This window comes from Acanthisitta chloris, unplaced genomic scaffold (assembly GCF_000695815.1).
Source record: "Acanthisitta chloris isolate BGI_N310 unplaced genomic scaffold, ASM69581v1 scaffold19813, whole genome shotgun sequence".
Lineage (NCBI taxonomy): Eukaryota > Metazoa > Chordata > Aves > Passeriformes > Acanthisittidae > Acanthisitta > Acanthisitta chloris.
In genome coordinates this window covers 8,966-22,660 of record NW_008666801.1, presented here as the reverse complement: position 1 = coordinate 22,660, position 13,695 = coordinate 8,966, and the positions used below count along the sequence as shown (strand labels likewise).

The 13,695-nt window shown below is 51.6% G+C and overlaps 1 protein-coding gene across 1 annotated transcript in view; it reads left to right on the top strand.

Annotated features, from left to right (window-relative positions):
- Positions 1 to 1,309: 1,309 nt before the first annotated feature.
- Positions 1,310 to 13,695, top strand: part of SGIP1 (SH3-domain GRB2-like (endophilin) interacting protein 1) — a gene marked incomplete at its 5' end in the record, with an annotated part of 16,278 nt that continues 3,892 nt past the window's right edge. Inside the window, 6 exons of the mRNA XM_009072281.1 lie at positions 1,310 to 1,443; positions 2,267 to 2,393; positions 5,557 to 5,616; positions 10,787 to 10,898; positions 11,376 to 11,531; positions 12,772 to 12,904. Of these exons, the coding sequence (XP_009070529.1) occupies positions 1,310 to 1,443; positions 2,267 to 2,393; positions 5,557 to 5,616; positions 10,787 to 10,898; positions 11,376 to 11,531; positions 12,772 to 12,904 (722 nt within the window). The remainder of the gene's footprint in view (positions 1,444 to 2,266; positions 2,394 to 5,556; positions 5,617 to 10,786; positions 10,899 to 11,375; positions 11,532 to 12,771; positions 12,905 to 13,695) is intronic.

The window sequence follows — 13,695 nt, the reverse complement described above, 5'->3', positions numbered from 1 at the left end:
CTTCTGATTCCATGCTAGTTCCTGCATGCTGCCACAGTTTTTTGTGGTAGAAAACATCTAGAGGTACATCAATCTCCCATGGACATTAAATACCTGACAGATAAACCTCCCTGGGTAGAAGCTGATACCTGGTGGCTGCAGAACACACCCCTGAAGGCCCCTCCTGTGCCACTCAGTGCTGCAAGGTTACTTACCCTGAATGATTCCTATTTTCTCAGGTTTTTATAGGGATAAGGAAGGAAAAGTTCAACCTTCAGTTCCCAAATTAGGCTTTTAAACAAAAAAAAACTGACTTGAATTTTGGAGTTGTACAAAGGAATGACTGGGATTTATTCCATTTAACCAAACCCAGTTTTGAGCTTAGCCTGCTGTCCTTTACCTTTTGGTCTTGGTTCTATAGATCTAGGTTTGATCTTTCCTTAATCTGAGCTATCACCCAAAAAACTTAGGAAATTATGTGCTTGTAAGTGGGAAAAATGAAAACAGAGTCATCATCTTATCGTCAGTCTGAGCTCAACAATGTCCAGCTGAGCTCCATGGAGACTGATGGTAAAGGCTGGATCAGTTCTCCTGGGTTTGGGATCTGAGTTCCCTCCCACTTCTCCTGCCCTTCATGTTGTGGTGCCATCTCTGATGGGTTTGCAAAGCACCAGTTATTGCTGAACTTCTGGAAGGAATTTCAGTGTGTGGAGCAAGACAATCTCCTGAATATCCTCTGAAGTATTTGTTAGAATTCCAGTGTGACTGCAAAACTCCTCCTTTGCAGTGAGGCAGCAGCTGCTGGGGACCATGTGAACCTGACACCAACACCCCTTGTTCTGCAAGGCTCTTCCAGAGGGTTGGGAGATGTGTTTACATTCCTAGCAAATCTCATAATCTTCCTCTTCTGCCCTTTCTCTTCTTCACTGGGACAAAATTTTGCCCCTGTCATGGGGATCCCTAATTCCTGTGGTGTGTTGGATCCTTCATTCCTGACCCTCACCAGTTGTGCCTCCCCTGGAGTTGTGGCACCACCACCAGTTGCTGCAGGTCTTCAGCATCGTCTTTCTCCCGCCTATTTGTGTTTTTTGGGAAATATAATTTGCCCAAGTGTTTCTGGATGTGTGTGGAGTGTTTTGGATACCCCCTATGAGGAATTCATTAGCATCAGCAATCCCAAATGCTCTTGTGCCATGCAAAGCTGTTGGTGTGGGGCAATGGAGCTTGCGTGGGGTGTGCATGGACACCCCTGGATGGGTAGAAAGGAGGTCTGGGGATGGGAAACCATGGTGAGACAGTGTAGCATGCTCACTGCTCCTGTTTGTTGCAGGTTCTTCGTCTCCAGCTCGCCCTGGAACGCCACTGGCTACCTGTGGGACCCCCCCACCCCCCCCACCCCGGCCCCCCTCCCGGCCCAAGCTGCCCCCTGGCAAGCCCCCTGTGGCTGATGTGGGATGTTGGGGTGTGGGGTGCGTGGGGGATGGATGTGTTGGGAGGTTGCATTCCTAGTCCAGTGAGGTGGATAATGGACTGGAGCAAGTGACCAGCGAGGGCTGCTGGGAGTGGGTTCTAGCATTTGCCCACCAGGATAAATTCCACATGGGAAAAGGGTTGTGAACACCTCTGTTCTGCCAACCTGGTGATGCCAACTGTAGGTAAGCCATTGTCTGCCGTCGTGGCAAAGGGAAGGGCCATGGGAAGGGTTTGGGGGTAAAGCAGTGCAGATCCAGCTGCCCCAGGTATGATGTCTGGCTGGGATGTGCCTGGCCATCTTTGGTAGGATTCCCCACCACCATACAGCACCAGTTGGGCTGTGACATTCTGTCCTGCTACCCCAGGCTGCTTCAGGTAAGCTATGAGATCATTTGGATTGATGATTTGAATATAAAATGAAATATATTTGAATATAAAATGAAAGTAAAACATCTGTAAGGACCTGATGAGCTTCTCCTAGTGAGCTGGCACACTGAGGGCACAGCTCCCTTCCTGATGCCAAGAACATTCCATCCATCCTGTGGTCCCTGGAGCTCTCATCCTCAACGTGGATGGGGACTTCAAACACCCAGATCCACATGGTGGTGGGAATCATCTCCCACTTTTCCAGGTCTAGACTAAAATGGTGTTGGCACTAAAGAACTAAAGTCATTCCATTTGCTGTCCCAGACCCCAGCAGAACACCTGGCTGGGAGGTCTTGAGGGTTACAGCTTCAGGCAAAAGCTTGTTTGCTGGATGCAAATGTCTCTGTGCATATTTTCTTTAACCTTGTGTTGTTTTGTTTCTCTACAGTCCAGGCCTTTTAGCCCTCCTATTCACTCCTCCAGCCCTCCTCCGATAGCACCTTTAGCCCGTGCTGAAAGTACTTCTTCCATATCTTCCACCAATTCCCTGAGCGCAGCCACCACTCCCACAGTTGGTAAAAATATACAGCACTGCTGTTCTTTCACCTTTCCTACCTCTGGGCATCCTTAAAAGATTCCTAAAGTCGTTTAGATTGTTCTTTGAATTCATATCTGGTGGTTTTCATCAGGTTTTTTAATGCAGAAAGAGATTTGAAGGGGGATGATGGATCAGGAGGGTGATGCTGCTTAGGGAAGCTTTGTGGCAGCTCTAGGTGTGGTGGAAAACGAATGTTTGGGAGAAGTCAAGGTTATTACTAAGGCAAATGTAACATAAAATGTGATTGTGGGCTGTAAATATGGGGAAAATAAGCTTTTTTCAGGGGGGATGCTTGTGCTGGAAGGAGGGGCTGGAAGCCAGACCTTGGGATCCAGGAGACAACTAATATTGCATCTCTTTGATTGTCTTAAACCCACACTTCCCCTTAAAGTGGTAGTGAGAAATGGGGGCTTGGAAAAGGCTCTTCCAAACTCTTAGCTTGGCACATCCTAAACCAGAACAAACTGCTGTAGTTTTCTTCTGAGGGAATGTCCTGAAAAACATGGGGCTTGCCAAACCCCCCAAGAGAAATGGAAATTAAGTCTGGCTGGCAGCTCCCAGACTCCACACACTGGGTTCCCCCAGGCCTCCCTCCTCCTCCATCCCCTCCATCCCCCCCCTCCGGTCCCTCTGTCCCCGCTGCCAGTGCTCTCTCCTCTGCCATCCCCCCTGGCTGCCAACCCTCCTGCCCCTTGCTTCCTGCAGCTCCATCTTCTCCCAGGAACACCCTCCTCCCTTTTCTTATCTTTCCAACCCTCTGGAAAACCGAGCCTGGTGTTGGTGTGTGCTCAGCCACCATCCTGGCTGTCACCATGAGGACCTTGGGGAGTGTCATCACCACCCCAAGACCAGCTGTGGTGGCTGGAAGGTGGTGGGGTGGCCCTAGCCATGTGGTGGGTGCTGTTCCCACAGTGCTTGTGGCACTAAGCCCTCCCTGTAGGTTTGCTGGAGTCTCTGACCTGCGTCTCCATCCTGTTGTTTGCTTCGCTCTGGAGGTGTCTTAGCTTGTACCTGTTTGCGGCTGTTGGTCCCCGTCACGGCATGTCGCTGGGAGAAACATCTGGAGCCGAGGGGCAGCCAGCCCTGAGCATTGGTCCTGTCTGTGCCAGCTGTCTCACCAGTGGTGGGGCTGGCAGTGGCCTTGCCTGGTGCCTGGGGATGTGGTGGCCATGAGGCAGCTGGGACCATGGTTTTGGTGGAGGGGAGCAGCCAGGCTGAGGACAGGGATGGTCATGAGGGCTGCAGGAGGCTGGGGAAGGGGCTGTGTGCTGGTCCTGTTGGCTGAGCAGGCAGTGGGTCCCTCAGGCTCTCATTTTAAACTGTTTTTTCTCTCTAATGCTTATATTTTTGTCAACAAAAACTGCTGCTTAATGTTTTTAATGATCTCTCAATGGGGATGGACTTGATGGACTTACAGGTTGGACTTCATGATCTTAAAGGTCTCTTCCAACCTTGATGATTCTATGATTCTGTAATGACATTGCTAAGGGGATGAAAAGCTGTGCCTACCACCCCCAGTGGGTCCCAGCCTCTCCATGGGGAATTTTCTTGCAAGAGAGTTGAAATCAGGGCTCAGGGGTTCATCTCTGGTCTGGGGAACTCTAAATGGGGCAGCCAGGAGGAGCATCCCAGATTGCAGCTGTTGCACTTCTACTTCCATGCAAACCAAGCATTAGGTACCAGGATTTGGTTTGGGAAAAGTCAGATGAGGGGCAGGCAGGACTTTGGGAGCACCAGGAAAGCCCAAGCATCTCCTTGTCCCCACCAAGGTGAGGATGGGCTCTGGTACTGGGAGAGCATCCATGAAAATCCACAGTAGAGGCAGGAGCAATTCTAATTCCTGGGGTTGTTTGCAGAAAGTGGAACAGATGAGGTGGAAAGTGTGCAGGGATGGGCATGGCAGTGGGTTGGGGACCACTGCGGGCCCCGAGGGGCTGGTACACCTTGAGCCAGCTGGGGCTGCCCACAGCCCTGGGCTTGCTACCTGGTCCATCTCCAACACTCTCCCCTGTTCCCTGTGACAAAGTCCAATGGAGTTTGTCTAAGAGCATGTGAAGGGTTGATCCATTTCCATGTCCTTGGTGCTCTGGTGTGCTTTCCTTGTGGTTGCATGTCAGTCTGACTAACTGATAGCAAAGAAAGAAGCTGTTACTCCTGTGTCAGTGCCCCTTTCCATCACTTCTCTCATCCCACCCCTTCTCCGTCTCTCCGTTGATGCAGTGCACTGCTTGCTCTGAGTCAGGATCCGTCTTTTCATTCTTTGCTTTGTGTTTTGTCTCTTCTTCTGCTTCTGTTATCAGAAGATGATGCTTTTATTGCCAAACTGCCTGCGTTTGAAAGGCACAGTGAAACGCCGGCAGGTACTGTACTAGCAGGGAGCTGCTCCCGACATCTGCCTTCGGAGCGGGCGGCCGCGGGTGCCCCAGCCCCGGCACCCACCGCTCGCAGCACCTTGCATGACAGTTTCTCAGTGCCTAAAAGGACTTGGAGGTGGAACGTTGGCACCTCCTGAATTCAAAAAGGTTCATTGAACAGCTCCACAAAGCTGTTTCCCCACCCTAACCCCAAGGTATTTCGGCAGCGCCAACGTGGCTTTGGAGGCAGTGGGAGCGCAGGTTGTGATGGGAAAGGGAAGGTTCCAGCTAGGTGTCTGCTGCTCTGTGTGTGTGCGTCTGGTTCTCTGCAAGTGTTGTGTCCTGAAATGCAAGAGGAAATACCCACGTTTCACTGTCACTGTGCACAGCGGTGTGGCATGCGGAGCAGCATCCCGCCGGGAATTGCTGGTGGAGGTGAGGAGGACACGGCATGTTTGCCCCACTCAGTGCAGTTAGAACATACTAACGGAGTGCATGAGCCAACCAGCCTCTTCTATGTAGCCAAAAAAGCCTAAAGGAAACCCCTCAAAACTCCTTACGAAGCGGGGCAAAACGACTCTTCCATCTGGGCTTCCATAGCTTTGCTTCCTGCTTTGTCTCCCAAGCCAAGGGCAGCGTAAAGTCCCTGTCCCTGCACGTGAGCGGCTTGCAGCGCCTCACCCCTCCCCATAGTGAGATAAATGACCTGCTCTGTGACTCACACTGTGTCCTTCTCTCTCCCTCTCCTTAACCTTTCCCATCCCGCTTCAACTCCTGGCCATACAGAGAATGAACAGCCTTCCCTCGTTTGGTTTGACAGAGGAAAGTTTTATTTGACTTTCGAAGGTAAGTAGTGCATAGCATACCCGGTACCCACTCGCTCCCCTCGCTCTCTCACTCCTGGGGTTCCCTTCCAAAGCTCCATCCAGTCCAGCTTCCCGTTCCAAATGCTATGGCTACTTAGATGACATCATAAGTTCAACCAGAATCGTTTTGATTTGTGCCATTTGTCCCAACAATCTCTTTCCTCCTTTCTTTATTTGAAACCAAAAATCAAACCAAAACCCAAAAGAACATTCCCAATATTCCCTTGTGGAGGCTGCAGTGAAATCCAGAGAGCAGAACTGCTTGCACTGCTGAGGAACTTGACTCTGTCAACCAGGGGCTTCTCTCTACTCTCCCTCGCGAGCTGCTCGTTACCCTGAGTGTGTTGGGGCACTGTGTGGTTAAGTAAAATCCAAAGGGTGATGGATTCTCTGCCAAGGTGGGATCCCCTTCCCACCTCCCGTCCAATCTTTCCGTGGCAAGGGGTCTTGGAAGTGTGCTGGAACTGTCAGCACCACTGCTGAAATGCCATCGTGTGCTGCTGGTGTGGCTGGTTGGAGGTGTTTGGGGTCCCTCGAGGATGAGAAGTGTTGGGGTGGATGAGAAGGATACAAGAACAGGAAAATCTTGTTGCTTGCTTCTCCAAGCGATGTCACATCCTGGATAGGGCAGAGCCACTCTGGGAGTTCTGAGGCTTTGGGTGAAGCCTCATCTCACAGGCACTGAGCCAACATTTGGCTTTCAAACACAGAAGGAAAAGCAGGTTTGCTAGCAGCAGGGATGGGTGCTTTAAATCCCCAAGGATTTTCCTGTGATAAGAGGTCAGGATATGCTGCTGGTGTGGCTGGTTGGGGATGTTGGAGTCCTTCATGGATAAGAAGGAGCATTGGGGAGGATGTAGGGAGGGAAAAACTTTGTTGCTTGCTTCTCCAAGCGGTGTCACATCCTGGATAGGGCAGAGCCATGAGCAACTGGGCAGCCAGTCCCACTCTGGGAGCACTGGGGCTTTGGGAGAAGCCTCATCTCACAGGCACTGAGCCAACATTTGGCTTTCAAACAAAGAAAAGCAGGTTTGCTACCACAGGTGCTTTAAATTCCCAAGGAATTGCTTGGAGCTGTTGTGGTGCTTGCAGGTAGAGCTGAGCTGGGGATGCTGCTGGCATGGGGAATGCTGGAGAGCTGTTTCCATGTGTGTCACAGCAAAGAGCTGAGTGGCCTTGGATGGCACTGCCTGGCTGCTGAGTGTGGTCTGCTTGGGACCATGGAGCAAATCCCATCCTGGTGAGAGTGATAGTGCAGCAGCAGCAGAAGGCAGGAGTGGAGGTGGTGGTGATCAGGGGGGTTTCCTCTTTTTCCTTGGCCCCAGTGTCCCTGCTCTGATGATCCCCACTCCAGTGGCAGCTCCCAGCTTAGACCCAGGAGGAGGTCATAGAGAAACCTCTTCTTCCTGATGCTCATTGCAGTTTTGCAGTTTCCAGCAAAAAAACCCTTCCTGGGTTTCCTTTCCTGGGTGCCACGTGCTTGTCTCGAGCTCTGGGAAGAGCTGAGGACAGCAGGGACAGTGTTATCCCTCAGCATGGGTATCGCAGCACTGTGCATCCCTCCTACTCCTGCTCTGTGCTTCCTCCTCCCCTCCCTTGATCCAGCTCTTCGAGCACATCTAGTGTTTGGGGGTTTTCTTGTGGTGTTTATGGTTTGGAACAGTGTATTGGAATTCTTGGACTTGGTTCTGGCAGTGTGAATGATTTGGAGCAGGGAGTGGGTTTGTCCCTGCAGGGCTGCAGGAGTGTGGCACTGCCTCTGGTCTCATGTCCTGGGAAGGAGAAGTCTCACAGCCACACACTGGATTTCCTGATTTATCCCTAAGTCTATAAGTCCATCTTAAAAAAACAAGATAAATCCGCAGGGAAGTGAGAGGAGGTGTGCTGAGTTTGGCATCTGTAACTTAGGGCATCGAATGACAGAAGGGCAGTGATAGTTTCTTTCTGGGTTTGGGGGTTGTTTTGTGCCAGAATCTGTGTGTAGAACATGGGGTAGTTTGTTCATGTGTGTAAAGATATGTGCTGAGAGCAGAGCTGTGGGCCAGGATCCCTGGCACTCACCTCTCCTTACTCCACAGCTGTGTGTTCCACCTTTGGGTAGGGAAAAATAAGGCAAATGAACCTGGTCTGATGTTCATGGCTGAATCCAAAGCTCCATGAAGTGGATTCCTTTTTTTTCCTCCATTATTCTCAGGTCTTTTGCCCAAATGAGAAGTTTCTAAAGATGACTTGTGAAGCAGTCACTGAACAGCCAGATTTGGGGTGGAGGTGTGCCATGATGACTGCACTTGTCTCTGGAGTTCCTGGAACATCATTCCAATGCTTAAAATAGATTATACTAGGATGGATTAGAAATGAGGATGTTTTGTTGCTGAATGATGGGCTCAGATTCCCACAGCCCAGCTGAGCCTGGTCATGAAGATCCATGACATGAACTGGTTTCATCTTGCACAGATGATTTTCATCTTGGAGAATCAAGGAATCTTATCTATGTCCCTAGAAAGAAGGGAAAGTGAGAGATGGGAAATCATGTTGATGTGGGAGACATCTGCCCTTGTTTTGTGCCCCAGTGCAGGGTCCAGGCTAAACCTGGCTGTAGTTGGAGCATGCGTGTTTGGGTGGCGGTTTTCTCCTCTCCCAGTAATGGTTATATTCCCAAGGATCATGGACTTTGCTGCTGCTGAGGGGGCTAAAGCCCTCCTTGCCTTCCCTGTGAGATGATCCTGATGGATGAGACCTTTGGTTTCCCCTCTCCACAACCAGGCTGCAGTGCTGGTTTTGAATCCCATCTCCTTTTCTGGGTGGATGCAATGGAAATATCCCACTGCTGGGTTTGATGCTCTGAGGGGTTGTTGCTGTGGGTGTGGGGAGTGAGAACACACTCTCTGCTCACCCCTCACTGGTGTCTACGGAAAGAATTGATACAAAACATGTTACCCAGCAGAGTGTGGAGCTGCCTCATGGCCCTGGATGTCCCTTCTGCCACAGAGACAGAAAACCTGTGTGTCTTGTGTTTTTGGGGAGCTGTCCATGCCCTCACATGTGGCCTGCACTGATCCATCCCCTCTTCAGCAGGGTGTTCCTCAGGAAGTCCATGAGGCACAGCCTCAGGAGCAGAAGGCTTGGGGAGCTACAGGCTGCTTCTCTGGAGTCATTAGGATAATTAATGTGTGTGTGGTGATGGGTTTGTTGTGTGTGGGTGAGATGTTTTGTGTGCTCAGACAGTTGGATACACTCACTGAACATCCTTGTTTGGGGCTGTGGCTTGAATCATATTCCCCTGAGCCTCTTAAAATGTATGACCAAGAGGGAGACACATGGCTATGTGAATTTTTTACACCCTTTTAGGCTACATTAGACATTGGAAGGAAAAAAATCCCAGCAGTGAGGAGTCTCATCTGTGTCTGTAGGAGAGAGCACCGGGGGGGTTATCCATCCATTAATGCACTGCCTGCATGGGAGCCTTGGTAAGGAGTGAGGAATCCTCCTTGTTGGTGAATGCCATAGGTTTTTCCAACGAATATATCAAAACTCAAAGTGTGATTTAAGTGACAGAAGTGCTTTCTCCCAGGAAGTATTATGAATCCTGGTTTCCTGCACCCAAACTCTGTTGTTCACAGCAGTGGGAAGGGAAGGGATAATTCTGCAAGGTAGCCCAAGAAGAAGAGCTCACCAGGAACGCTGCATTTCACTCAGTTGCTTTGCTGTCCTCTCACCCCACTGCCTGCGGGGTTCTGCCCTTCCCTGGGCTGGCATTGGAATTCCTATGGCTTTGGCTGGAGCTGGAATGTGCTTGCATTCTCCAAACAGCCCCTGGGCTGGATTCATCACTCTTTCACCTGCCTGACTCACACCTTGGCAGTGAAAGTGATGGAGTGTGAGGAGGTGTCAGGGTCTCTGGGTAAGCTGCTTCTCCAGAGACCTTTGCTGGTCGTTTTTAACTGGTTTGGGGCAAAATAATCCTCATGCTTAACCTGAATGTGATGTAGACAAACAGGTTCCAAATGGTGTGTGGCAAAAAACAGATGAGGCTGAACTGGTGGTGCTGCTGGGGTGGGGGGGTGACCTCTCCAGGATTTTTCGCGTGCCCATGGCATCAGCACCTTGCACACTGGGTGAGTGTCCAGACACTAACCCCAGGCTGATCTTTGGGCACTCCCCACATGGAAGAGGTGAGGGCTTTGCCGTGCCAAAAGCTCTCCATGCTTTCCACTTGGTGATGGGCACAAGGAGTGGGATGTTGCCCTCCACACAGGGTTTCCAACATGCTTGGGGCTTCTGAGGTTGCAGAATGATGCTTTCATCCTCAAATGCTTTCTGGAGACAAGAATTCCTGGCCAGCAAAGGGAAACCTGCAGGGATGAATTATTTTGGAGCCTGGCTGGTGTCCATGGATGTGTACAGCATGACCACAGCAACTTCTCTTCTTTTGATCATGGAGTCCTAGAATGGTTTGGGTTGGAAAGGACCTCAAAGACCATCTTGTTACAGTCCTCACCATGAGCAGAGACACCTTCTACTAACCAGGTTGCTCCAAGCCCTGGCCTTGAAGATTTCCAGGGATGGGGCAGCCACAGTTTCTCTGGGCAAGCTGTGCCAGTGCCTCTGTATTAGCAGATTTCTGATGATTTGCAGATTTCCTGTAGGGAGAAAGAAGGACTTTGTGGGCTGAGCAGGATGCTGGGGATTCACCCAGCACACCAGGGAGGAGAGTAGTGAGGGAAGCATGTCAGGGATTGTAGGAATCCTGCAGACTGGAGTTCAGGCAGCATGAGAAGGCAACTAGCAATATCCTACTTGGCCACAGGCAGCCTGAGCTCTTTGGTGATGATACAACAAACCTCTTCAGCCCCTTTTTCTGGGGCCCAGAAACTGACTGCAAAAACTGTCATGCAAAGCCTGCCCTGAGGCAGCCCCTGTGCATGCTGCTCCTCCTGGGGCTCCTTCAGCCCTTCTCTGCTTGCTTCTGGAATGGGGGGGAAACATCATTTTCAATCATTATTAAAGCCTCATCCAAAGCCTGGGGGATGTTATGATTTGCCCATGAAGCTAGGCTGGGGGTCATGGTGAGCACCTCATCACCCCAGCTCAAGGGGGAGTGGTGCTGGTCCTCTCTGCAGGTCTGAGTGGAGGTGTTTGCTCTGTTTCAGGTTCGTCCCGGGGCCCCAGTCCCCTCACCATGGGGGCACAGGACACCCTGCCGGTCGCTGCTGCCTTCACAGAAACTGTCAATGCATACTTCAAAGGGGCTGACCCCAACAAGTAGGTGCTGATCAACAGGGTCTGGGTGTCCATATGGGGCTGGGACAGGCTTGGGATGTTGATTCTAGTGATGGGACAGGCTTGGGGTGTTGATTGTGGGGTTGGGACTGGTTAGGAGTGTTGATTCTGGGGATGGGGCAGGTTAGGGGTGTTGATTCTGGAGTTGGGACAGGCTTGGGGTAGTGGAGCATCTTGAGGGATGCTGAAAGAGAAAAGGAGGTGCTCTGGGTTTGGCATGTGTGTGCTGCGGAGTCAGCGCACTGCCCAGGCAGGGATCCAAGGTCAGGATGCTCCTGGAGTGACTCATGCCCACCCATCTCCAGCCTTGGTGCTGTTTCTGCTCACTCTGAGACCACCACAGTCTCATTCCTTGGTGGAAAGTGAGGGATTGTCACCACACCTGTGCAAACTCTCCCCTTCTGCTGCATTTTGAGCCCCCCTTTCCTCCCTCCTTGGTCTGTGTGTTTGGTGCTGCAGGTGTATCGTGAAGATCACAGGGGAGATGGTGCTGTCCTTCCCAGCAGGCATCACCCGACACTTTGCCAACAATCCTGCTCCAGCTGTGCTCACCTTCCGTGTGCTGAACTACAACAGACTGGAGCATGTCCTGCCAAACCCTCAGCTCCTCTGCTGGTAAGCCCCTGCCTCATCAGCGTCCCAAAGGAAGGTGGGATTCCAGAAAAGTAGATGCTTTGCAAAGCCACAGGGCCCGAAGTGTCTTCCTTGGAAGCATGTCCTGATTTGAGGAAGGAAAGTCTCAAGCCCTTAAGTATTTGGTACAATCCTAGAATGATTTGGGTTGGAAGGACCTTACATATCATTTCATCCCACTCCCTGCCATGGGCATTGACAACTTCCAGCAGCCCAAGTTGCTCCAAGCCCCATCCAACCTGACCTGGAACACTCCCAGGGATAGAGCAGCCACAGCTGTTCTGGGCAACCTGTGCCAGTGCATCAGTGCCCTCACAGGGAGGAATTCCTTCCCAATATCCCATCTATCCCTGCCCTCTGGCAGTGGCAAGCCGTTGCCCTTGTCCTGCCCCTCCAGACCCTTGTTCCAAGTCCCTCTGCAGCTCTCTTGGAGCCCCTTCAGGCACTGGAAGGGGTTCTGAGGTCTCCCTGGATCCTTCTCTTCTCCAGGCTGGATGCCCCCAGATCTCCCAGCCTGGCTCCGTGGTAGAGGTTCTCCAGTCCTTGGAGCATTTCCAAGGCCTCCTCTGGACTTGCTCCAGCAGCACCACATCCTCCTGCTGTTGGTGCCCAGAGCTGGAGGCCGCACTGGAGGTGGACCTCACCTAAGCAGGGCAGAGGGGAACAATCCCCCTCACCTGCTGTGGGAACCAGCCCAGCACACAGAGGGCTCTGGGTGCCAGTGCACATGGCCAGGGCATGTGGAGCTTCTCACCCACCAACACTCCGAGCCCTTCTTCTCAGGGCTGCTTCCAATCCATTGTCTACCCAACATGTGTTTGCACTTGCTATTGTCCCAGTCCACATGGAGGACCTGCACTTGGCCCTGTTGAACTCATGAGCTTCCTGAGTGCTCCGTCTGAGCACAGCTCCTTGCCAGGCAGGAGAGAATCAGCATCAGGGAGCCAAGTGCTTTGACGGGATGTGCCTGGTTTAGCCCTTGCTCTGCTCATTAAACCTCCTTTTTGCAAAATGAGACAACCTAAGGGTTACATCTGCTGTGCCTCCCTGGAGGTAGCTGAGGACAAGCCAGAGATGTGTGGGAGGGAGCCAGTATTCCTCTAGATGTAGTGTCCCAGTGCTGTCCCAGCTGGTGGTTGGTGCTGCTATCCTGTGTGCTTTGTAGGACAGCTTTCTCCTGCTGAGGCAGCTTATGTGAAGAATTGATTCTTCCTCTGTGCAGTGACAACGTGCAGAGTGATGCCAACACCAAGGAGTTCTGGGTCAACATGCCAAATCTGATGACTCACCTAAAGAAGGTATCGGAGCAGAAACCACAAGCCACCTATTACAATGTGGATATGCTCAAGTACCAGGTAGGGGTTTTTCTGTAAGATAAAACCATGCCAAAAACCTATGAATTATAGATATAAAAGGAGGTGTTTCCCTAGTGCACAGTGGAGGAAGGGAAGGCTGTGGATGTGGTCTATCTGGACTTCACCAAGGCATTTGACACTGTGTCCCACAGCAGACTGCTAGACAAACTGTCTGTGGTGGCTTGGCTGGGTAGACTCTTGCATGGGTACAGAACTGACTGATGGCCCATGGAGCTGTGGTGAATGGGGCTAAATCCAGTTCAGGCTGTCACTAGTGCATTACCCAGGGCTCAGTGTTGGGACTGGTCCTGTTTAACATCTTTATTGCTGATTTGAACATGGAGAGTGAATGCACCCTCAGGACATTTGCAGATGACACCAAGTTGGGTGGGAGTGTGGATCTACCTGAGGGTAGGAAAGCTCTGCAGAGACCTGGACTGACTTGATCAATGGCTGAGGACAAGTGCATGAGGGTCAATAACTCAGTGCTGATCCTGCCCTTGGGGCACAACAACCCCAAGCAGCTCCAGACTGGGGGAGGAGTGGGGAGAGAGGTGCTGGTCACAAAGGGACTTGGCAGTGCTGGTGGCAGAGGCTCAGTGGGAGGCAACAGGGTGCAGAGGGGGGCAAGAAGGCCAAGGGCATCTTGGCCTCATCCAGCTATTGCAGCAGGACCAGGGCAGTGCTGGGCACTACTGAGGCACCTCCAATCCTGGGGTCAGTTTTAGGCCCCTCACAGCGAGAAAGACACTGAGGTGCTGGGAGTGTGTCCAGGGAAGGGAACAGAGGTG